At 44.4% G+C, this 25,967-nt stretch overlaps 1 protein-coding gene across 8 annotated transcripts in view; it reads left to right on the forward strand.

Annotated features, from left to right (window-relative positions):
• The window catches only part of ldlrad3 (low density lipoprotein receptor class A domain containing 3), a 291,752-nt gene that overhangs the window by 71,259 nt on the left and 194,526 nt on the right, over window positions 1-25,967 (forward strand). For all 8 annotated transcript variants that reach the window (XM_067993643.1, XM_067993644.1, XM_067993645.1 and 5 more), the window contains exons 2-3: window positions 23,537-23,683; window positions 25,754-25,879. In XM_067993643.1, coding sequence (XP_067849744.1) covers window positions 23,537-23,683; window positions 25,754-25,879 — 273 coding nt within the window. The remainder of the gene's footprint in view (window positions 1-23,536; window positions 23,684-25,753; window positions 25,880-25,967) is intronic.

Here is a 25,967-nt window from a genome sequence, read left to right on the forward strand (position 1 = left end):
AGTGTGAGCAGCTCTTACCTGCTGAATGAATAGGAACTCCACACAGTGAGCAGCTCTTACCTGCTGAATGAATGGGGACTCCACACAGTGTGAGCAGCTCTTACCTGCTGAATGAATAGGAACTCCACACAGTGAGAAGCTCTTACCTGCTGAATGAATGGGGACTCCACACAGTGAGCAGCTCTTACCTGCTGAATGAATAGGGACTCCACACAGTGAGCAGCTCTTACCTGCTGAATGAATGGGGACTCCACACAGTGAGAAGCTCTTACCTGCTGAATGAATAGGAACTCCACACAGTGTGAGCAGTTCTTACCTGCTGAATGAATGGGGACTCCACACAGTGTGAGCAGCTCTTACCTGCTGAATGAATAGGAACTCCACACAGTGAGCAGCTCTTACCTGCTGAATGAATGGGGACTCCACACAGTGTGAGCAGCTCTTACCTGCTGAATGAATAGGAACTCCACACAGTGAGCAGCTCTTACCTGCTGAATGAATGGGGACTCCACACAGTGAGCAGCTCTTACCTGCTGAATGAATAGGAACTCCACACAGTGAGCAGCTCTTACCTGCTGAATGAATAGGAACTCCACACAGTGAGCAGCTCTTACCTGCTGAATGAATGGGGACTCCACACAGTGAGCAGCTCTTACCTGCTGAATGAATGGGGACTCCACACAGTGTGAGCAGCTCTTACCTGCTGAATGAATGGGGACTCCACACAGTGAGCAGCTCTTACCTGCTGAATGAATGGGGACTCCACACAGTGTGAGCAGCTCTTACCTGCTGAATGAATAGGAACTCCACACAGTGAGCAGCTCTTACCTGCTGAATGAATGGGGACTCCACACAGTGTGAGCAGCTCTTACCTGCTGAATGAATGGGGACTCCACACAGTGAGCAGCTCTTACCTGCTGAATGAATGGGGACTCCACACAGTGAGCAGCTCTTACCTGCTGAATGAATGGGGACTCCACACAGTGAGCAGCTCTTACCTGCTGAATGAATGGGGACTCCACACAGTGAGCAGCTCTTACCTGCTGAATGAATGGGGACTCCACACAGTGAGCAGCTCTTACCTGCTGAATGAATAGGGACTCCACACAGTGAGAAGCTCTTACCTGCTGAATGAATAGGGACTCCACACAGTGAGAAGCTCTTACCTGCTGAATGAATAGGGACTCCACACAGTGAGAAGCTCTTACCTGCTGAATGAATAGGGACTCCACACAGTGAGAAGCTCTTACCTGCTGAATGAATAGGGACTCCACACAGTGAGCAGCTCTTACCTGCTGAATGAATAGGGACTCCACACAGTGAGAAGCTCTTACCTGCTGAATGAATAGGGACTCCACACAGTGAGAAGCTCTTACCTGCTGAATGAATAGGGACTCCACACAGTGAGAAGCTCTTACCTGCTGAATGAATAGGGACTCCACACAGTGAGCAGCTCTTACCTGCTGAATGAATAGGGACTCCACACAGTGAGAAGCTCTTACCTGCTGAATGAATAGGGACTTCATACAGTGAGCAGTTCTTACCTGTTGAATGAATAGGAACTCCACACAATGACTAACCCTTACCCTGTTGAATGAATAGGAACTCCACACGGTGAGATCCCTTACTTTCTATTGCTGCCCCGGTTCTGGAGTAGCATTCAGACTTGCTCCACCTAAGGTGGTACAGAGGCACAGAAGATGTGGGAAGCAGTAAAATGTATCTTAAACTCATTATGTTGGTAGACAGTGCTCTGGGAGTTGGGGGTGGGGTGGGGGAGGGGGGCAGGGGGAGTCAGCTGAACAGACAGGAGGAAGGGCTGCTTGTAAATGAGGCGAATGGTGCAATTCATTAGTTAAAAGGCCCGAAGAATCATTAACTCGGCTTTAGCTATCACTGTCATCAATTAAGTGTGAACAGGTAGCTGTAACTCTATACAGGAAGGTACTGATACTTTGACTCTAATTTACATTCTGTATTCTGCTTCTTTAACGGTTGATGATTAATGTGTGATAGATGGATCAGCAGCAACCTCGACTCTGAATAAATGAGGAAACAGCATTTTATTCAGGCATAATGTGCTCATTATCGGCCCTGAGATTACAGGCTACAGCCTGGAATGAGTAGCCCGGGGCTGGCAGTGACTATAAATGACACACCCAGGGATGGTGTACCTAATACTGTATTTTGGTAATTGGCCAGTTAAAGAGCTGTGACAGGGTTTTTGGGCCATTTGTACTGTGTGTAAATGACATGGCACGGTGATTTTTTTTCTGCATTGTATTGTCTTAAGATAATGATAAGCAAAACTCGTACTCCTCAAGGCTCCACAGACTAAAGCACATATTTCCCCAGGTCCTTTATATGATAAAGCCCCGGGGGAGCTGGTGGGAGTCGCAGTCAAGTGATTCACTCCATAGAGTGGAGGGCTAATTCCGAGGGCAGGTCAACCCAATCCGCACCTCCTAGCAGCCAGGTCAAGACCAGTGTTGTCGGCAGTCTGCAAACAAGTCACCTACTGCCTCCGGCCTTCACAGAGCGGTGCTTGGATGGATAGGCCCAACGAGGCTTGGCTAGGGTCGAAAAGTACTAATGAGTCAAACAGAGCAGAACTTGGCTCGAAAGTAAAATGAAGTAAATTAGGATTGCCTCAGCTTTGCTTGTGTAAAAGCAGATTCACACTGTGGTGGCTGCCTGTTTCCCAAATCCAAAACTAAATATGGAGTGGGCCAGTGCCAGGGCAGGGGTCAGGGTGGGATCGAGACTTACTATCTGATGCTTGCTTTGCTGTTGCTGAAAAATGATTGAATATTTTAGCAGCATAAATAGCTAATGTCTTCACGTCATGAGAAAGAAAGAAAAAACTTGCATTTATATTGAGCCTTTCACGACCTCAGGATGCCCCAAAGCACTTTACAACCAATGAAGTATATTTGAAGTGCAGTCACTGTTGTAATTTAGGGAACGTGGCAGCCAATTTAGACACAGCAAGATCCTACAAACAGCAATGCGATAAATGACTAGATCGTCTGTTTTTTAGGTGTTGATGAGGTAGTAATAGAAAGTAAAAAGAACTAGATTTCTATTTAAAACTGCAAAGACTTTGTGGGGGGCAGGGGTGGGGGTGAAATTAGTCTTCGCCTGTAGCGTGAAAAGGGCTCATCGCGAATTGACAGCCCCTTTTACCCATTTTGCCCAATTTCACCCCCTGGGTGTCTGGTTTACGTTTTAGAGATTTACAGGCAGCCCAGACTGTTCAGCCCAGGATTGGCAAACCTGTATTGATCCAGTGTGCAGGTGAGCCGTACTGTCCAGGAAGGTTCCAGCTTTGACCCCCAGGCTGTGCTGAATGAGCTGATCTTAGGTGGGTTGGCAGTAGATGAACATTCACAAAAGGGCAAAACAAAAAGACCAGCAGACCCGTCAAGCTATGCCCCATCCGGTCAGCAATGCGACCTCACAAACTTCAACCATTCTCAACCACGCTATCTCCTGAAATCAGTACAAAACCCCCCCCATGTTCAATTCAGGAAAAAACTCCAGGAAATTCCCCTCCGAATCCGTATGGAAACCAAGCAAGGCTTGCAGGAGACTGCACTAACCCATAACTCCTCACAATCCCATCAGACTTGCAACCTACCCTCTATAACTGGAAACACCCTTTTCTCAAAGGAACTTGTCAAGTTCTGTGTACTCTGTACTCACCACATCTCTTGGCAGCTTGTTCCAAAGGGCATGGGCTATCTGAAAAAAATCACTTCCTGGCATCCAACCGACCTGTTTGTCTATGGATTTTATAGACCTGCCCTTTAGCCTTGCCATCCATATCCATTTCAAATAACCTATCTAACTATCCAAATCCTGCATTTTTTTTTAAACCTTCAATCATTTCCCTCTAAGCTGCATTTCTCCGAAATAAATAACAGTTCCGCTCCTCCATGAAAATGAACAGTCGAGGAACTACAATTGGAATTAGTGCCTCTGGGATGAAGTAGAGTAAATTGACCAAGATTCCTGCCCTAGCGTCCCCTGGCCACGGCATATTTGTGTAGATATTGGGCGTGGGCATGATTTTGCTTGGCCGTCATGCCACTTTATCAGGGTTGAATATACTGCGCACGCACACACACACACACACACAGAACCCCCCCCAACACACACGGTCACCAGCACCTATGGAACCGCAACTCAGCAAGAAGTAGATGCCTTCAGGAGACGAAGGGAGAAAAATTGGTGAAGAAAAAGGAGACATAGATCCTTCATTCCCTGTTTGAAGGGATTGTGATTGGGTTGTGAGCTGGGTACAGCACTTTCTACATTACAACAGTGACTACACTTCAAAAAGTACTCCATTGGCTATAATCTGCGTTGGGATGTCCCGAGGTCGTGAAAGGCGCTATATAAATGCAAGTCCTTTCTTTTTCACTTTATGGGAACATGGGAACTGCATTTACCTGCAGTTACTTGTTGGTGTGTGTTCTGAGCATTAGTTTGCAACATAATCTGCCGGATACTGGTTTGTCATCTAGGAGCCATTTCATTGTGGTTGAGCTGGTGCCCAAGGCAGACAGTGGTAAAAGTAGACTGATTTTGGAACACCTCCAGGTGATGCTGCAGTGTGGTAATGTTTAGAAATATGCCTCAGGCGTTACTGTATCGTGTGTCCTAGCAGACATTCATCCCTCACCAAAAAACAGATTCATTGGTCATTTGTCTCATTGCTGTTTGTGGGATCTTGCTGTGCGCACATTGTCTGCCGTATTTGTCTATAAAACAACAGTGACTGCACTTCAAAAGTACTTAATTGGCTGTGAAGTACCTTTGGATGTCCTGAGGACGTGAAAGGCATCACACTAAAGCACACTCTTTCTTTCGAGTTTTGGTATTGATAATGCACCTTTGGTTCCTCTTTTTGAAACCTTCAGCTTAAGCCCTTCGGTCGAGATTTCTCCATCAGCAGCACCGAGCCACGCCTGTGCTGTGTTTAAAAGCTGCGAACGGTGCCAACTATTGGCCCTGGCAGCGTCTCCTCACATCAGGGAACACGGCGCTGCAAAGCTCTCCCGCCAGAAAGAATGAGTCAGCCAATCCTCGGGGAGTCCTCTTCACATATACAGTACAAAAGCCGCAGGACAGAACGATGACTGAGTATCGGCCATCAGACTGCCGCTCGAATCATACCAGCAGTATGAAAGCACTGACCGAGTCACACTCTGCATTGACTCTGAAAGTCGTGAGAAGGCGTTCTGTTTTTTTTTTACACCCCCCCACCACCCCTCCCCACCCCCCCATCCCCCGGAGTGGAGTTCCTCTATTTCTGCCGCCCTGGCTAATGTGAAGGCAGCAGGTTCATTTCCTGGCAAAATAAGGCCTTTCACACCTGGCCTAAGTGCATCAGGGACCTAGAAAGAGCCCCCTCCCGCTGAGACTGATCCAGTAGTGACTTGAATTCACTTCCCCTCCCACTTCACTACACACACTCATCAGGAAACATACACAGCTGCTTTGGTGGGAAAATCCAAAACAAGGGGTCGCAATCTTAAAATTAGAACTAGGCCATTTAGGAGTGAAGTCAGGAAGCACTTTTTCACGCAAAGGGTAGTGGAATCTGGAACTCTCTCCCCCAAAATGCTGTGGGTGCTGGGTCAATTAAAATCTTCAAGATTGAGATCAATAGATTTTTGTTGGGTAAAGATATCAAGGGATATGGATTAAAGGTTGGTAAATGGAGTTGAGGTACAGATCAGCCATGATCTAATTAAATGGCAGGGCAGGCACGAGGGGCTGAATTGCCTATTCCTGTTCCTTTGTTCCAAGAGGGTGACCAAAAGCTTGGTCAAAGAGGTAGATTTTAAGGAGTGCCTTAAAGAAGGAGAATGAGATGGAGAGGCAGAGTGGTCTAGGGAGGGAATTCCAGAGCTTAGGGCCTGATGGCTGAAGGCACGGCCACCAGTGGTAGAGTGAAGGAAATCAGGGATGCGCAAGAGGCCAAAATTATAGGAACACAGAGTTCTCGGAGATTTATAAGGCTGGAGGAGGTTACCGAGATAGGGAGTGGAGAGGCCTTGGAGGGATTTGAACATGAGTATGAGAATTTTAAATTTGAGGTGTTGCTGGACCAGGAGCCATTGTAGGTCAGCGAGCACAGGGGTGATGGGTGATGGGACTTGGTGCAAGTTAGGATACGGGCAGCAGAGTTTTGGATGAGCTCAAGTTTATGGAGGGTGGAAGATGGGAGGCCGGCCAGGAGGGCATTGGAGTACTTCAGTCTGAAGGTAACAAAAGCATGGATGAGGATTTCAGCAGCAGATGAGCTGAGATGGAGATGGAGAACGGCGATATTACAGAGGTGGAAGTAGGTGGTCTTGGTGTTGTGGTCGGAAGCTCAGCTCAGGGTCAAATAGGATACCAACATTGCAAACAGTCTGGTTCAACCTGAAACAGTGGCTTGGGAGGAGGATGGAATCAGTGTCAGGATTGACGTGTGGTTATAGATGTGTGATAGCAGATTGTCCACCCACCTCCCCAATCAAGAAGATTGAAGCAGAATGTGAAAGAGGAAAGAAAGACTTGGAGTTTTTTGTCAACTTCAGACCTCCCAAAGCACTTTACAACCAATGAAGTTTTTTTGAAGTGTAGTCACTGTTATAATGTAGGAAACACGGCAGCCAATTTGCGCACAGCAAGGTCCCACAAACAGCAATGTGATAATGACCAGATAATCTGTTTTAGTGATGTTGGTTGAGTGATGAATATTGGCCAGGACACCGGGGAGAACACTTGCTTTTCTTCGAAATTGTGCCATGGGATCTTTTACGTCCAGACGGGGCCTCGGTTTACCATCTCGTCCAAAAGACGGCACCTCCGACGGTGCAGCACTCTATCAGTACTTCACTAAAGGGACAGCCTAGATTATGTGCTCAAGTCTCTGGGGGGGGGGATTTGAACCTGCTGATTCAGAGGCGAGAGTGCTACCAACGGAGCCACGGCTAACACCTAAAGTAAACTCACAATCTAAGTGATTAACAGAGCAGTTTACAGGCCGGTGAGATTTAATTTACACTGCGCGTTTTTACAGTAAACTCTGACTCGACCTCAGCCCATTTCAGCGGGTGAAGCTTCCTGAGGAAATCTTTTTTTTTCACTTCTAGCCTCACTTGATGGGAAGCAGGTGTGTGCCTGGGAAAGTTGCATTTCAGGAGCTGGCACGTCCTTCAGAATGTTGGATCCGGTGTTTGTGCAGACATCAAAAGGACAGTGTGGAGGAGAGGATGAGGGCAGGCTTTTCGAACAAAGGAGTCAGGCTTTCCATCACCTTTGATGTGAAAGAGAAACCCGATCAGGAGCAGCGCCGCTCTGTAAACTTAGACTGTGGAGGGACGGGGTGTATGCCGAGGTCACGCTGTGAGCTACAGCTGACGTCACTGCATACCTTTAACATGCTGCAGGCCGTGCAATAGGCTTCTTAAAGCTGAAGGCCGATCTTCCCGAGGAGCTCGGCAAGATTTTAAAGAATGATTTACTTCTCTTCAAATTTTCTTCTGAGCTATTTGACGAAGAAGTTTTTTTTTTCCACATTTGGCACTGCTCTGAGCAGTGATGCTGTTGAAAAATGGGTTTGGGAAAACTCACAAAAAGTGAGACCAAAAGCAACAACAACAGCTTGCGTTTATAGAATGCCTTTAAGATAGTAAAACGTCCCAAGGCACTTCACAGGAGCGTTATCAAACAAAATTTAACACCGAGCCACTTAAGGAGGTATTAGGACAAGTGACCAAAAGCTTGGCCGAAGCACGTTTTTAATCTGCTAAAGGCTTATTTCAAAGGGTCAGTCTTAAACAATTCTTGCAGAATTACACAAGATGGGGGAAAATCAAAAAAGGGAGCAGGTAACTCCACGTCAGACCTCGAGTTCGAGGTTTTAACAAAGATCTATGAAGATTTCAAAAGTAGCAATCTCATACAGGAGGGGAGAGAAGGAAAGAGTTTGGAGTCCATACTGTGGGGACACTCTGTGCAGTGTAAAGACAGAGGTGACAGTCCTTACAACTTGTAAATGTGATCTCAAAGATAATGTGGGATGACATTTATTTTAAAAATAAAACCCCCATCTGGAGCAGGAATCGCACCCTGCACCTTCTGACTCAGAGGCAGGAATGCTACCACTAAGCCGAAGGCCCCCAGTTTAAACTTATTTATTCTGTCACTACAGAATCAAACCACAGAAGGAGGCCATTTGGCCTATCGTGCCTGTGCCATCTCTTTGAAAGAGCTATCCATTTAATCTCATTCCCCATAGCCCTACAAATTTTTTTTTCCAAGTATTTACCTAATTTCTTTTTGAAAGTTACTACTGAATCTGCTTCCACCACCACTTAAGGCCGTGCATTCCAGATCATAACAACTCACTGCGTAAAAAATGTTCTCCTCATCTCCCCTCAGATTCTTTTGCCAATTCCTTAAATATGTGTCCACCGGTTACCGACCCTCTGCCAGTGGAAACAGTTTCGCCTTATTAAACTATCAAAACCCTTCATAATTTTGAACGCTTCTTTTAAATCTCCCCTTAACAGTCTGTCCTAAGGTGAACAATCCCAGCTTCTCCAGTCTCTCCACATAACCAAAGTTCTTCATCCCTGGTGCCATTCTAGTAAATCTTCTCTGCATTCTCTCTAAGGTCTTGACACCCTTTCTAAAGTGTGGTGCCCAGAATTGAACACAATACTCTAACTGAGGCCGAACTGGTCATTTATAAAAGTTTAGCATAACTTCCTTGCTTTTGTACTCTATGCCTCTATTTATAAAGCCCAGGATCCCGTATGCTTTTTTAAAAGCCTTATGTGCAGCAATTTTGGGAAGCAGGGAAGTAGAATTCATTTTAGCTTAGGAGTTTCTTTGCCAAGGATCTGGGAGACGTAAATCTGAGGTGCTATAGCACAGCCACTGGTAGGAGGGTGCAATTACAGCATGAAAAATTCACATAAAGCAGTTTCCATTTTTTTTATTCGTTCATGGGATGTGGGCGTCGCTGGCGAGGCCGGCATTTATTGCCCATCCCTAATTGCCCTTGAGAAGGTGGTGGTGAGCCGCCTTCTTGAACCGCTGCAGTCTGTATGGTGAAGGTTCTCCCACAGTGCTGTTAGGAAGGGAGCTCCAGGATTTTGACCCAGTGACGATGAAGGAATGGCGATATATTTCCAAGTCGGGATGGTGTGCGACTTGGAGGGGAACGTGCGGGGGGTGTTGTTCCCATGTGCCTGCTGCTCTTGTCCTTCTAGGTGGTAGAGGTCGCGGGTTTGGGAGGTGCTGTCGAAGAAGCCTTGGCGAGTTGCTGCAGTGCATCCTGTGGATGGTACACACTGCAGCCACTGTGCGCCAGTGGTGGAGGGAGTGAATGTTTAGGGTGGTGGATGGGGTGCCAATCAAGTGGGCTGCTTTATCTTGGATGGTGTCGAGCTTCTTGAGTGTTGTTGGAGCTGCACTCATCCAAGCAAGTGGAGAGTATTCCATCACACTCCTGACTTGTGCCTTGTAGATGGTGGAAAGGCTTTGGGGAGTCAGGAGGTGAGTCATTCGCCCCAGAATACCCAGCCTCTGACCTGCTCTTGTAGCCACAGTATTTATATGGCTGGTCCAGTTAAGTTTCTTGTCAATAGTGACCCCCAGGATGTTGATGGTGGGGGATTCGGCAATGGTCATGCCGTTGAATGTCAAGGAGTGGTGGTTGGACTCTCTCTTGTTGGAGATGGTCATTGCCTGGCACTTATCTGGCACGAATGTTACTTGCCACTTATGAGCCCAAGCCTGGATGTTGTCCAGGTCTTGCTGCATGCGGGCTCGGACTGCTTCATTATCTGAGGGGTTGCGAATGGAACTGAACACTGTGCAATCATCAGCAAACATCCCCATTTCTGACCTTATGATGGAGGGAAGGTCATTGATGAAGCAGCTGAAGATGGTTGGGCCTAGGACATTAAAAATGTGGATGCAGGAATTTATACCAAAAAAGGTTGACAAGAAATGTGTGCAGATATATATGGACCAGCAGCTCTCAGGTGGCACTGCTCATGGGTAGTCTGGTGTCAGAAACATAGTTGCAATGTTTAGCTGCTAACCCGGTCTCCTTTTGAAGCCTCTGCTCATGTACTTGTGGTAATCCAGTTAATTGCAAGTGCTTGTGAATTGCTCTGGAGATCAGTAAGTTACTTCAGAATCTTATGTTTTTTAAAGACTAGTTAATCTCCTGTGGTGAAGGACGCAGTAAGTCGGAGAATGTGGTCACTCTCTTACCTGTAGACTAATTGATAAAGATCGATTGCTATGATTAGTCAACAACTCCATTATCATTGTATCATGCGACTACCAGGGTGGTAACTGACAAATTAGATGAACCTTTGTCTTTTATCGTCTATGATGTGGAGATGCCGGTGATGGACTGGGGTTGACAATTGTAAACAATTTTACAACACCAAGTTATAGTCCAGCAATTTTATTTTAAATTCACAAGCTTTCGGAGGCTTCCTCCTTCCTCAGGTGAACGTTGTTGGAAAAATCGTCTCGCAATTCCTTTGTTCCTATCTGTCTCTGATGTCTTTGTTTTTGCTGTTTCTCTCCATCTCTTCCTTTCTGCCTCTGTCTCTCCTTTTTTCTTCTCTGGTGCTTCTCGAACCTTGATACTTCTTTCTGTCTCTGTCTGTGTCCTCATCTGTTTTTCTTTCTGTCTTTTTGTTATCTTTCCTTTCAGGTGAGAGAAGGTGGGTTGGCATGTCCAGTTAAAGGATGTGGTAAGAACTTTCTTAGCCTTTTGTCCAGCGACAGTGGCCCTGATATACTGCTCCCTCCCCAACTGAGAATGGTGTGTGTCTTGGAGGGGAACTGGGAGGTGATGCTGTTCTCATGATACTGCAGCCCTCGCCCTGCTCAGTGGTAGAGGTCGCAAGGCTGAGAGGTGCTGTCGAAGAGCTCGGTGTCATTTGCATACTTTGAGGTGAAGCCAGTGGCACCAGCTGAAAATGTTGGAAAAGCACCAGTCCCAACACTGAGCCTTGCAGGACTCCTCTGATCACACCCCTCCACCAAAACACTCCCCATTCACACAGACCATCCGTTTCCTAATGGTCATTATCCAGTCCATCTCAGCACACTGCCGCCAATACTTCATATGATCACTTCATGAGGCACTTTATCAATAGCCTTACTAAAATCCAAGGATATTCCATCCACATTCTCACCCTCACCTATTAAATTGCTCTGGTATGACTTCTCTTTTCTAAATCCACACTAACTCGTACCAATTAGTTTACTTCCCTTTTGGTGTTCCATTTCCTTGGCTCTAAACCCCCTCAGACTTTCTGCCACTCCGCCACTGTAACTTCGCTGCAAGTACGGCGGAAACCCCCTTAACGTGCGTAAATGGTGTCTGGCACGCGCATCGGCAGAAAGTCTGAGGAAATTGGGAGCCCTTCAAAGGTGATTGGGAGCCCTTCGAGGAAATTGGGGGTCCTGAGAGGAAATTGGGGGCCCTTTGAGGAAGTTGGGGGCCCTTGTCTTTGATAATTGATTCCACAATTCTCCCTGGTACTGACGTGAGGTTAAGTGGCACATCGATACCCGAACCCCCTGTAGAACTCTGTACAAATAAGATGGTGAAATTGGACAAGTACATTGAGTGGGTCAGTGAGTCGGTCGACTAGATGGACCAACAGATCCTTCCATCCCTTCCCCCCCCTACATTCTACCATTGGTGTGAAGATCCTTCAATGGCTTAGCCCTACTCCTATTAACTCCCTCTCTAAACCAGCCTCCATTTGCTACCTTCACTCTCCATCACCTTCAAAAGCCTCTTTAGAACCTATCTCTTCGAACATGCTTTTAGTCATCTCCCTTAACTCTGTTATTACTGCTCCACATCTGTTTCTCCGCTGGGAAGCCCCTTGAGATGTTTACAGCTTTAAAGGCCCAATGTAAATGCAAGTTTCTGTTCATCTGCTTATTGGGGCGGTGATAATTTTAAAATTTATGCAATAATAGTGGGCATGGCTATTGACTGGCTGACACTTCAATCAGTAATTCTCCTGATGCCTTTATTCAGAGACCTGAAATGCCTGTAACATTTCTGCCTGTTCTCATCCTTGACTCCGTGGTCCCTGCTTGCTTCTCTGAGGATGTCATGGTACCAGGGGAGTGTCCTACACATCGATGCCTCCATAATATCTGTCACCAGCTAAGATAGGGAAAACAGAACAAAAACAGCTGCCAGCTCCAGCTCCACAACGCAGTACATATTATTGGAATAACAGGTGCCTGGGAGTAATTGGAAGGCACTTTCAAGAAGAGAAAAAGATCTGAGGAAGTGCTTCAAGATTCAAAACAATTTCATATGGAGAGAGATGCATTGGGATAATTTTAACCCCCAAGAACGGGTGAGTTAGGGGCGGGTAGGCAGTAAAAATAGTTCATTTTTGGAGCGAGACCCCATCCTGGTTCAAACATGCCCACTTCCGGGTTTAACCCAGACGCATTTGGATGCGCACAGAACAGAAACCCATAAGTCATGTCGCCACTTAATGGCAGATGGAGGAACTGTGGTCCGTAATTAGAATATATGGAGAGCTGAGGTCCATAATTAGAATATATGGAGAGCTGAGGTCCGTAATTAGAATGTATGCAGAGCTGAGGTCCGTAATTAGAATATATGGAGAGCTGAGGTCCGTAATTAGAATGTATGGAGAGCTGAGGTCCGTAATTAGAATGTGTGCAGAGCTGAGGTCCGTAATTAGAATATATGGAGAGCTGAGGTCCATAATTAGAATATATGGAGAGCTGAGGTCCGTAATTAGAATGTGTGCAGAGCTGAGGTCCGTAATTAGAATATATGGAGAGCTGAGGTCCGTAATTAGAATGTATGGAGAGCTGAGGTCCGTAATTAGAATGTATGGAGAGCTGAGGTCCGTAATTAGAATATATGGAGAGCTGAGGTCCGTAATTAGAATATATGGAGAGCTGAGGTCCGTAATTAGAATATATGGAGAGCTGAGGTCCGTAATTAGAATGTATGGAGAGCTGAGGTCCGTAATTAGAATGTATGGAGAGCTGAGGTCCGTAATTAGAATATATGGAGAGCTGAGGTCCGTAATTAGAATATATGGAGAGCTGAGGTCCGTAATTAGAATGTATGGAGAGCTAAGGTCCGTAATTAGAATATATGGAGAGCTGAGGTCCGTAATTAGAATGTATGGAGAGCTGAGGTCCGTAATTAGAATATATGGAGAGCTGAGGTCCGTAATTAGAATGTATGGAGAGCTGAGGTCTGTAATTAGAATGTATGGAGAGCTAAGGTCCGTAATTAGAATGTATGCAGAGCTGAGGTCCGTAATTAGAATATATGGAGAGCTGAGGTCCGTAATTAGAATATATGGAGAGCTGAGGTCCGTAATTAGAATGTATGGAGAGCTGAGGTCTGTAATTAGAATGTATGGAGAGCTGAGGTCCGTAATTAGAATATATGGAGAGCTGAGGTCCGTAATTAGAATATATGGAGAGCTGAGGTCCGTAATTAGAATGTATGGAGAGCTAAGGTCCGTAATTAGAATGTATGGAGAGCTGAGGTCCGTAATTAGAATGTATGGAGAGCTGAGGTCCGTAATTAGAATGTATGGAGAGCTAAGGTCCGTAATTAGAATGTATGGAGAGCTGAGGTCCGTAATTAGAATGTATGGAGAGCTGAGGTCCGTAATTAGAATGTATGGAGAGCTGAGGTCCGTAATTAGAATGTATGGAGAGCTGAGGTCTGTAATTAGAATGTATGGAGAGCTGAGGTCCGTAATTAGAATGTATGGAGAGCTGAGGTCCGTAATTAGAATGTATGGAGAGCTGAGGTCCGTAATTAGAATGTATGGAGAGCTGAGGTCTGTAATTAGAATGTATGGAGAGCTGAGGTCCGTAATTAGAATGTATGGAGAGCTGAGGTCCGTAATTAGAATGTATGGAGAGCTGAGGTCCGTAATTAGAATGTATGGAGAGCTGAGGTCCGTAATTAGAATGTATGGAGAGCTGAGGTCCGTAATTAGAATATATGGAGAGCTGAGGTCCGTAATTAGAATGTATGGAGAGCTGAGGTCCGTAATTAGAATATATGGAGAGCTGAGGTCCGTAATTAGAATGTATGGAGAGCTGAGGTCCGTAATTAGAATGTATGGAGAGCTGAGGTCCGTAATTAGAATATATGGAGAGCTGAGGTCCGTAATTAGAATGTATGGAGAGCTGAGGTCCGTAATTAGAATATATGGAGAGCTGAGGTCCGTAATTAGAATGTATGGAGAGCTGAGGTCCGTAATTAGAATATATGGAGAGCTGAGGTCCGTAATTAGAATGTATGGAGAGCTGAGGTCCGTAATTAGAATGTATGGAGAGCTGAGGTCCATAATTAGAATATATGGAGAGCTGAGGTCCGTAATTAGAATGTATGGAGAGCTGAGGTCCGTAATTAGAATATATGGAGAGCTGAGGTCTGTAATTAGAATATATGGAGAGCTGAGGTCCGTAATTAGAATATATGGAGAGCTGAGGTCTGTAATTAGAATGTATGGAGAGCTGAGGTCCGTAATTAGAATGTATGGAGAGCTGAGGTCCGTAATTAGAATGTATGGAGAGCTGAGGTCCGTAATTAGAATATATGGAGAGCTGAGGTCCGTAATTAGAATATATGGAGAGCTGAGGTCCGTAATTAGAATATATGGAGAGCTGAGGTCCGTAATTAGAATATATGGAGAGCTGGGGTCTGTAATTAGAATATATGGAGAGCTGAGGTCCGTAATTAGAATATATGGAGAGCTGAGGTCTGTAATTATAATATATGGAGGAAATGGGGGCTGTAATTAGAATAGATGGAGAGCTGAGGTCTGTAATTAGAATAGATGGAGCAGCTGTGGTCTATAATTAGGATAGATAGAGAAATTGGGATCTATAATCAAAAAAGATAGAGAGCTGGGATCCGTAATTAGAATAGAAGGAGGAGCTGGGATCTGTAATTAAAATAGATGGAGAACTTGTAATTAGAATAGATGGTGGAGCTTTGTTCTGTAATTAGAATAGGAGGAGGAAATGGGGTCTGTAAATATAATAGAATAGCTTGAGGAACTATGGTCTGTAATTAGAATAGATGGCGAGCTGGAGTCTGTAATTAGATTATATGGAGGTGCTGTGGTCTATAATTAGGATAGATAGAGGAATTGGGGTCTATAATTTTAAAAAATGGAGAGCTGGGGTCTGTAATTAGAATGGAAGGTGAGCTCAGGTCTGTAATTAGAATAGATGGAGAGCTCTGGCCTGTATTTAGAATGGATGGAGAGCTCTGGCCTGTATTTAGAATGGATGGAGAGCTCTGGTCTGTATTTAGAATGGATGGAGGAACTGGGGTCTGTAATTATAATAGATGGAGGAGTTGGGGTCTGTAATTAGAATAGATGGAGGAGCTAGGGTCTGTAATTAGAATAGATGGAGGAGCTAGGGTCTGTAATTAGAATAGATGGAGGAGCTGGGGTCTGTAATTAGAATAGATGGAGGAGCTGAGATCTGTAATTAGAATAGATGGCGAGCTGGGGTCTGTAATTAGAATAAATGGAGGAGCTGGGTCTGTAATTAGAATAGATGGAGGAGCTGGGGTCTGTAATTAGAATAGATGGAGGAGCTGGGGTCTGTAATTAGAATAAATGGAGGAGCTGGTGTCTGTAATTAGAATAAATGGAGGAGCTAGGGTCTGTAATTAGAATAGATGGAGGAGCTGAGATCTGTAATTAGAATAGATGGAGGAGCTGAGATCTGTAATTAGAATAGATGGAGGAGCTGAGATCAGTAATTAGAATAGATGGCGAGCTAGTGTTTGTAATTAGAATAGATGGAGTGCTGGAGTCTGTAATTAGGAGTAGATGGAGAGCTGGGGTCTGTAATTAGAATAGATGGTGAGCTGGGGTCTGTAATTAGAATAAATGGAGGAGCTGGGTCTGTAATTAGAATAGATGGAGGAGCTGGTGTCTGTAATTAGAATAGATGATGAGTTGGGGTCTGTTATTAGAATATATGGAGGAACTGGGGTCTGTAATTAGAATAAATGGAGGAGCTAGGGTCTGTAATTAGAATAGATGGAGGAGATGGGGTCTAATTAGAATAGATGGTGAGCTGGGGTCTGTAATTTGAATAGATGGTGAGCTGGGGTCTGTAATTAGAATAAATGGAGGAGCTGGGTCTGTAATTAGACTAGATGGAGAGCTGGGGTCTGTAATTAGAATAGATGGTGAGCTGGGGTCTGTAATTAGAATATATGGAGGAACTGGGGTCTGTAATTAGAATAAATGGAGGAACTGGGGTCTGTAATTAGAATAAATGGAGGGGCTAGGGTCTGTAATTAGAATAGAAGGAGGAGCTGGGGTCCATAATTGGAATAGATGGAGTCTGTAATTAGAATATAGGGAGGAAATGGGGTCTGTAATTAAAATGGATAGCATCTGTAATTAAAATGGGAGAGCTGGTGTCTGTAATTAGAATAAATGGAGGAGTTTTGGGGTCGGTAATTAGAATATCCCGAGCCTTTGAGTCTGTCATTGGAATAAACTAGGAGCTGTGGTGTGTAATTAGAATAGATAGAGGAAATGGGGTCTGTAATTAGAATATATGGAGGAAATGGGATCTGTAATTAGAATAGACCATCCAGGGAACAGTCTGTTTTAGATCTTGTATTATGTAATGAGATAGGGTTAATTAGTAATCTCACAGTAAAAGAATCTCTGGGGAAGAGCGATCATAATATGATAGAATTTCACATTGAGTTTGAATGTAACGTACTTAAGTCAGAAACTAGTTTTCAACTTAAATGAAGCCAATTACATAGTTATCAAGGTAGATTGGGAAATTAAATTAAAGGGTTTGACAGTTGAAAAGCAATGGCAAACATTTAAAGAAATATTTCAATATTCTCAACAAATGTACATTCCATTGAGAAATAAAAACTCCATGGGAAAAATGATCCATCCGTGGCTAATTAAAGAAGTTAAGAAGAGTATTAGATTAAAAGAAGAGGCCTATAATGTTGCTAAGAAAAGTAATATGCCTGGGGATTGGGAGAGTTTTAGAAACCAAAAAGGACGACCAAAAAATTGATAAAAAGGGAGAAAATAGAATATGAAAGTAAACTAGCAAGAAATATAAAAACAAATTGTAAGAGCTTCTGCAAGTATGTGAAAAGGAAGAGAGTAGCGAAAGTAAATGTTGGTCCCTTAGAGGCTGAGACAGGAGAAATTATAATGGGGAATCAGGAAATGGCAGACGTGTTAAACAAATATTTTGTATCTGTCGTCACAGTAGAAGACACAAAAAAGCATACCAAAAATAGTGGGGAACCAAGGGGCTAATGAGAGTGAGGAAATTAAAACAATTAATATCACTAGAGAAAAAGTACTGGACAAACTAATGGGACTAAAAGCCGACAAATCCCCTGGACCTGATGGCCTACATCCTAGGGTTCTAAAAGAGGTGGCTGCAGAGATAGTGGACGCATTGGTTATGATCTTCCAAAATTCTCTAGATTCTGGAATGGTCCCAATGGAAGGTAACAAATGTTACCCCGCTATTCAAGAAGGGAGGGAGAGAGAAAACGGAACTATAGGCCAGTTAGCCTGACATCAGTCGTCGGGAAAATGTTGGGATCCAGTATTAAAGAAGTGGTAACAGGGCACTTAGAAAATCATAATATGATTAGGCAGAGTCAACATGGTTTATGAAAGGGAAATTATGTTTGACAAATTTATTACAGTTTTTTGAGGATGTATCTTGCAAGGTGGATAAAGGGGAATCACTGGATGTAGTATATTTGGATTTTCAAAAAGTATTCGATAAGGTGCCACATGAAGGTTGTTACACAAGGTAAGGGCTCATGGGATTGGGGGTAATATATTAGCATGGATAGAGGATTGGTTAAAGGACAGAAAACAGAGAGTAGGGATAAACGGGTCATTCTCAGGTTGGCAGGCTGTAACTAGTGGGGTGCCACAAGAGTCAGTGCTTGGGCCTCAGCTATTTACAATCTATATTAATGACTTAGATGAAGGGACCGAGTGTAATGTATCCAAGTTTGCTGTATAAAGCTAGGTGGCAAAGCAAGCTGTGAAGACACAAAGAGTCTGCAAAGGGAAATAGACAGATTAAGTGAGTGGGCAAGAAGGTGGCAGATGGAGTATAATGTGGGGAAATGTGAAGTTATTAACTTGGTAGGAAGAATAGAAAAACAGAATATTGTTAAAATGGTGAGAAACTATTAGATGTTGGTGTTCAGAGAGACTTGGGTGTCCTCGTACAAGAAACACAAAAAGTTCTTATGCAGCAGTACACTGCTTGCTGCGAGATGTTGCACATATCACCAGCAGAGGCCTGAAATGATCCTGAGCCATAGAAATTCAGCACCACGGTGACCTTCACAGCCACAGGCAATGCTGTCCTTGCCCTGCTCTGATGCTGCGGTAGTGGCCGCATCAGTTGACAGATCTCGGGTCACGCCTCCCTTGGTGAACCTCAGGCGTCCGATGCAATCCTCCTCGGTCATGCTGAGGCAAGAGAATTGGTCCCGGAAGGCCCTCATTGGATAGGGTCTCCTGCTCAGTGCCCTGCGCCTCCTCGTCCTCCCTCTCTCCACAGTTTGACCTGCTGTGCGTGTCCCCTCTGCATGCTGCCAGTCGTGCTCAACCAGCGGGAGCCCTAGCAGACCACCCATGGTTGCCAGGAATGTTGTTCAACCACGGTTGTAACTTTCCGAACTGTAAGGCAGTACCTGCCAAACCAAACCACTCTCAAATGTAGTCTAGGAACTCTCAGTAAGTATAGGGAGCTTCAAAAAACACTTCCTATTCCACCAGAAGCAATAATCCAGGAACTAACCTGCAACACCTGCATGGTCCCTTTAAATAGCACTGGTGGTGGGTCCTCTAGGCAGTCTAAGACATGTTCAGGTGGTCATGGTTAAGACTATGCGTTGAGTTGAGAGTTAAGTGCCAAAATGGTGTCTATGACTTTAAATCAACGTTGCACACTGACTGCACACATTTTCTCTCTACTTTGCATGCTTCCAGCGTTTGGTATTTGTGCATGCGCAGCCAAGACGTCATCTTGGATGTTGGAGAGGCCGCGTAGCGCTGAAACAACGGGCACTACATGGACTAATTCAGTGCCCCTAGAGTCTGTAATTAGAATGTATAGAGAAGCTGGGATCTGTAATTAGAATAGTTGGAGGAGCTGGAGTCTGTAATTAGAATAGATGGTGAGCTCTGGTTTGTAATTAGAATAGATGGAGGGCTGGGGTCTGTAATTAGAATATATGGAGGAAATGGGGTCTGAAATTAGAATAGATGGACAGTTCTGGTCTGTAATTAGAATGGATGGAGAGCTGGTGTCTAATTAGAATAGATGGAGGAGTTGGGGTCTGTAATTAGAATATATGGAGGAAATGGGGTCTGTTATTAGAATAGATGAAGGAACTATGGTCTGCAATTAGAATAGATGGTGGAAATGGGGTCTGTAATTAGAATAGATGGAGGAGCTGGGACCTGTAATTAGAATAGATGGAGGAGCTCTGAGCTCTCATTAGACTAGATGGAGGTGCTGTGGTCTCTAATTAGAAAAGGTGGAGTGCTAGAGTCTGTAATTAGAATTGGTAATTCGTGTAAGTGAGGGCCATAATAGGTAATTAGAGTAAGTGAGGTCTGTAATCGGTTATTAGTGTCAATGAAGCTGTAATCAGTGATTACAGTAAGTGAGGGCTGTAATCAGTTATTAGTGTAAATGTGGGCTGTCATCAGATATAAGTGTAATTGAAGGCTGTAATAGGTTGTTAGTGTAAATAAGGGCTGTAATTGGTTATTATTTTAGATGAGAGCTGTTGTTGATTAACAGTGTAAATGATGGATGAAATTAGTTCTTAGTGTAAAAGAGAGCTGTAATCAGTAATTAGTGTAAATGAGGGTTGTAATCAGTTATTGGTGTAAATGAGGACTGAGATCAGTAATTAGTATAAATGAGGGCTGATATTGGTAATTAAAGTAAATGAGGGCTGTAATCGGATATTAATGTAAATGTTGTCTATAATCAGTTATTAGTGTAAATGAAGGCTGTAATCGGTAATTAGTGTAACAGAGGATTGTAACGGTAATTAGTGTAAATGGGGGCTGTAATTGGTAATTCGTGTAAATGAAGGCTGTAATAGATAATTAGTGTAAGTGGGGGTTGTAATCGGTAGTTAGTGTAAATGAGGGCTATAATCGGCAATTAAAGTAGACAGGGGCTGAGATCTGTATTTAAAGTAGATGAGGGGATTGGGGCTGGTAATAAGTAAATGGGCCACCTTTCCTGTGACAGTGGATGTGTAGTTACCCAGTAATCTGTGTCATTTGTACAGGAGCTGAATAATCAATTCATCTTACTTTAGTTACCCAAAATAATTGGCAACCAGAGTCCCTCAGCAGTGCCGTGCTGACAGGAACACAAGCTTACAGCCTAAGGCCTGTTTCCACTTCCCAGGTGTGTGATGTATTGCTCACTGATTCTGTTGCATAATGGGAGACAATATTTACTGTGGCCTGAGGCTGTATTTCCATCAACAGAAGCTGTCATCACTGTACATCACATGTGTTTCACTATCAGCTATATATTATACGTAGGGAGACACAGCTCCTGGCAGAGTTTAGCTCTTTCTATTTGTTATTGCACCTGGTTTTAGAGGGGACAAGTTATACACGGAAGCTCTGTGCTGATTACAGTATTGTGACACCTTGGCAGAACGTGTGTGGGGGCACCAGATAATGGAAGCACTTGAGGGTTCGAGGCCACAATCATGTAGTCGCTGATCTCAAGTTGAGTTGAAGATTTGGAGGGATGCACAGGTTAAAGGGGTGGGGGGGGAAGTCCCCATCATTGTCTGTGAACGTCCAGTTGCATTATATTACCAGTAAAAACACAGTCAAATGTTTTCGATTGATCTGGTGACCTTTCAGTTTCAGCTGGTGCTGTTATTTTGCACTGAGTCTCACACCATCCCCATTGAAAAATATGGGAATGGACTGATGGTGACGTTTGAGTCTGGATAAAGTAAGTTGGAAGTCACTGGTACTTGGAGAGATGTATATGGACAGCTGGGAGAGGTTTAGCTGGGAATCTATTCCACATTTCCATAATTCCAGGAAAAACAAATTCCTTCGAATCCCAATTCTTGATTGCAATAGTGACTAAACTTTAAAAGTACTTCATTAGCTGTGAAGTGCTTTGGGATGTCCTGAAGTCATGAAAGATGCTATGTAAATGCAAGTCTTTCTTTTGATTGACATTTGTGTGATGGACCAAGAATCCTAAAAGGCTTTATATTTTTATATGGGACTTATATGGTAGCTGGCTAGCTGGTGGCCACTTTCACTTGTCTTACCGCTGACTGGGAAACAGACTCCCTGCCAGTGATACCTCCATCTGTTGCACAAGTTAATCACTGTGTCTAGCTAGGCTATTTAGTGAGTGTTAATTGCCAACTCCACGTAGGTGATAGAAACACTTAATATTGATTGCCTGGCTGAGGAGATGGAGCTAATCTTTTGTGACTGTTTGCCCCATCAGGGGATCCTGTAAACAGGACTCTCACATCTTGGTCTTGTCTTAAAAAGGAGTGAAAAGCTGGAAAGAGGTTTCTGGGAAATAAGCCTTTGAACATTGCTGTGGTTGACAGCTACAAGACACCTTTTTGATATTCTGTTATATTGGTTCAGATTCCAAAGTGTACGTTGTCCTGTATCCAAGATATTCAATGGATCTCTGCATTCCCAGGTGTTGAGGAGCATGGGGCAAGGAGGAATACTCTGTGAACACCTCAATTTCACATATAAACTCCACATTACAGACACTGCTTCAAGTTAAATGTCATTACAGAGAAACGCAAGGACTTTGGAATGTGTTTTTTTTGTTTTGGAAAAAGAAAAGCTGCAAATGCTTGAAATTTGAAATGAAAACAGAAAAATGCTGGAAATACACAGCAGGTCAGTCAGCATCTGTAAAGAGAAAAGGCAGGTTAATGATTCAGGGGTGTGACGTCGAATACATAACAACAACAACAACTTGTATTTACATAGCGCCTTTAACAATAGTAAAACGTCCCAAGGCGCTTCACAGGAGTGTTATCAAACAAAATTTGACAACGAGCCACATAAGGAGATATTAGGAGAGGTGACCAAAAGCTTGATCAAAAAGGTAGGTTTTAAGGAGCGTCTTAAAAGAGGAGAGAAAGGTAGAGAAGGTAATGTAGATACACAAATACACACATTCACAAGTACATGTACACAGACATACACACAAATACATGTGCAAAGTAATACATATACAAATACATGCACAGTAATGCATATGCATGCACACAATAACAACATCTTGCATTTATATAGCACCTTTAACGTAGTAAAACATCCCAAGGGACTTCACAGCAGCATTATCAAACAAAATTTCACACCAAGCCATATAAGGAGATATTAGGACAGACTTGGTCAAAGATGTAGGTATTAAGGAGCATTGTAAAGGAGTAGAGAGAGGCAGAGAGGTTTAGGAAGGGAATTCCTGAGCTTAGGGCCTAGGCAGCTGAAGGTATGACCACCAATGGTGGAGCGATTAAAATCGGGGATTTGAAAACAAAGATGAGAATTTTAAAATCGAGGTGTTCCCGGACCGGGAGCCAATGTAGGTCAGTGAGCACAGGGGTGATGGGAGAACGAGAGTTGGTGTGAGCTAGGATACAGGCAGCACAGTTTTGGATCAGCTCAAGTTTATGGAGAGTGGAAGATAGGAGGCCAGCCAGGAGAGCATTGGAATAGTCCAGTCTGGAGGTAACAAAGGCATGGATGAGGGTTTCAGCAGCGGATGAGTTGAGGCGGGGTGGAGACAGGAGATGTTACAGAGGTGGAATTAGGCGGTCTTGATGATGGAGCTGATCTGTGGTCAGAAGCTCATCTCAGGGTCAAATAGGACAGCAATGCTGCGAGCGGTCTGTTTCAGCCTCAGACAGTGGCCAGGGAGAGGGATGGAGTCGGTGGCTAGGGAACGGAGTTTGTGGTGGGGACCGAAGACAATGGCTTCAGTCTTCCCAATATTTAGTTGGAGGAAATTTTTGCTCATCCAGTACTGGATGTCGAAAAATATACACACACAGACATACATACACACAGACATATGCACATGGACAAGAATATATACAGATAAACACAAACAGGTACACTGTCATTGATGCACACTAACGCACACAGACATATGCAGATGCACGTACAGCTACAAGTACAAACAGGTACCTATACATATACATCACAGACACACATATACACGCATATTTATGCACACAGCTGCATGGACATACATATAGATGTACTGTCATGTGTACACGTGCACTTATTCCATGTTCATTTTACAGATCGAGCTTAACTAACGCTGCTTATTGACCAGCTTTCTCTCCTGTGTTCTGTCTTTTAAACAGAAAGCCAGCTCCTGCCTGGGAACAACTTCACCAACGAGTGCAACATGCCCGGGAACTTCATGTGCAGCAACGGCAAGTGCATTCCTGGGGCCTGGCATTGTGACGGCCTGCCAAACTGCTTTGACAAGAGCGATGAAAAGGAGTGCCGTGAGTGATAGCTCTGTGTTTATTTTAGACGGCTCGCGTTCCAGATCTTTCCATGAGTGATTTAAAACCCGTGTTCCCTCTCAGGTGCCCAGTCATCTGTGACGAACCTGGCAAATCAGTCACACATCAGTTGAAAGCTGGAAGCAGATTGGCGATAAATTACTGAACATCCAAATATTTTAGTATCAGGGAAAATGTGATGAATTGCTTAAAGACTAAGGCTAGTCTGCACCTGTGTGTGCCTTAGTCTGTTCTTATTTTCCTACATTACAACAGAGACTACACTTCAAACGTACTTCATTGGCTGTAAAGTGCTTTGGGACATCCTGAGGTCTTGAAAGGCGCTATATAAATGCAAGTCTTTCTTTCTTTCCTCCCTCCCTCCTGCAGTGTGGCCTGTTCACAGGAAGATCAGCGGCCCTGCCTACCGTTAAATGCGTGGCCCGCTGTCAGTCCGGGCGCAGGTTGCTGTATGAAAGCTGTATAACCTTTAGTTAACTGCTAAGAAGTGCCAGTCATGTTGGCCCTTCCCCCCCTTCTGGCTGACGGTTCTACTGCACTGGTGAAACCACAGTGAACCGAACGGGGGGGGGGGGGGGGGGGGGTGGGGGTGACTGCACACTACCGACAACTGGGGCCAGGGCGGGGGTAGAGTGGAGATTTGCGCATTTGTGAATCGGAACTTACTGGCCAATTAAGCAACAATTAGCAGCGTGCAAAAGCTACCTGATATGGTGTCGACTGAGGTTGATTGTCACCTGTACTACATTGGATCCAACCACAGCCAGCTGGGGATTGCTGTAAAATGTTTGGTTTAGAAAACCAAAATACAAAAGTCTTCTGATTTCAAACCCCCTCCCCACCTCCCAAACGTTTAAAAAATACCAGTTCCCCATTATGGTCTTCCTCTGCTGTACACCATTCCATGACTGATAATGGGGGTAGGAAGCCTGTAGGAGGTGCATGAGAGTGACCCAAGGACCAGGAGAAGAAGACTTGTAAATCTCCTTCCCTCCCCCCTCCCCCCTCCTAAACATTGTGGGTAAGCTCCCAGCCTTTGACCCTGAGGGTATAGCTGAGAAATAGAGTCCCAGGCCTGAATGCACACCTTGCATTCTGCAGTGCACTGAACCACGGCAATGGAAGCATGCATTCTCCAGCCCCAAATGTTTTTGGTAAATGAAAGAAATAACAAACTACATTTATATAGCGACTTTCACGACATCAGGACGTCCCAAAGCGCTTTACAGCCAATAAAGTGGCTACAGTGACTATACTTTTGAAGTGTAGTCACTGTTGTAATATAGGAAACACGGCAGCCAATTTATGCACAGCAAGGTCCCACAAACAGCAATGTGATAATTACCAGATAATCTGTTTTAGTGAAGTTGGTTGAGGGATAAATATTGGCCAGGACACCGGGGAGGACTCCCCTGCTCTTCTGCGAAATAGTGCCATGGGATCTTTTATGTCCACCCGAGAGGGCAGACGGGGCCTCGGTTTAACATCTCATCTGAAAGACAGCAGCGTTCCCTCAGTACTGAACTGGACTAGGAGTTAAGGCCCCCACTTGAAATCCTGGAATTGCCTCCGATGTCCCCAGTGCCAGCTCTTTATACTTACTTGTTTGCACTTCTGCCATGCGCACGTCGTCTTTCTGTTGAACCGGTCATCATCGTAACGCCGCAGAGATGGATCAACAAAGAGAGGGCACTCAGCACGTGAAGAGTTAAAGCCAGGCCCTCCAGGCCCTCCAAGCCCTCCCTTTCCCAGAGGCAATCTGATGTGAAAGGCAGTGAGGGAAAAGGGGTGGGCAGATTTATTCGCTGACAAGCCGGAGCAGCATTTCTAATCTGATGGCAGCTGTTGATTTTGCCGATTGTCATTCCCGTTGTCAGGTCAGTGAGCAGAGCTGATTTGGATTTCACGGGGCCTGTGGAGTTCAGACTTGTGGGCTACACCCTTTCAGATCCTTTGTTTTTAATGTTTGGATTTTTTAAGCGTTTGTTTTTTTTTTATTGCTTTTGCTCTGGATTTCTCTCTTTATCTTTCTTTCTCACCTTCCCACAGCAAAAGTCAAATCCAAGTGTGCGCCAACCTTTTTCCCCTGCACCAACGGTGTCCATTGTATCATTGGTCGCTTCCGATGTGATGGATTTGAGGATTGTCCGGATGGTAGCGACGAGGAGAACTGTAGTAAGTGTTTTTATTGTCTTTTGAGGATTAGTGGATGTGTTTAGAAAGAAAGGAACTAACTCTAGTAGGCCTCACACACAGGCCTGCC

Source organism: Heptranchias perlo, chromosome 12 (assembly GCF_035084215.1).
Source record: "Heptranchias perlo isolate sHepPer1 chromosome 12, sHepPer1.hap1, whole genome shotgun sequence".
Taxonomy (NCBI): domain Eukaryota; kingdom Metazoa; phylum Chordata; class Chondrichthyes; order Hexanchiformes; family Hexanchidae; genus Heptranchias; species Heptranchias perlo.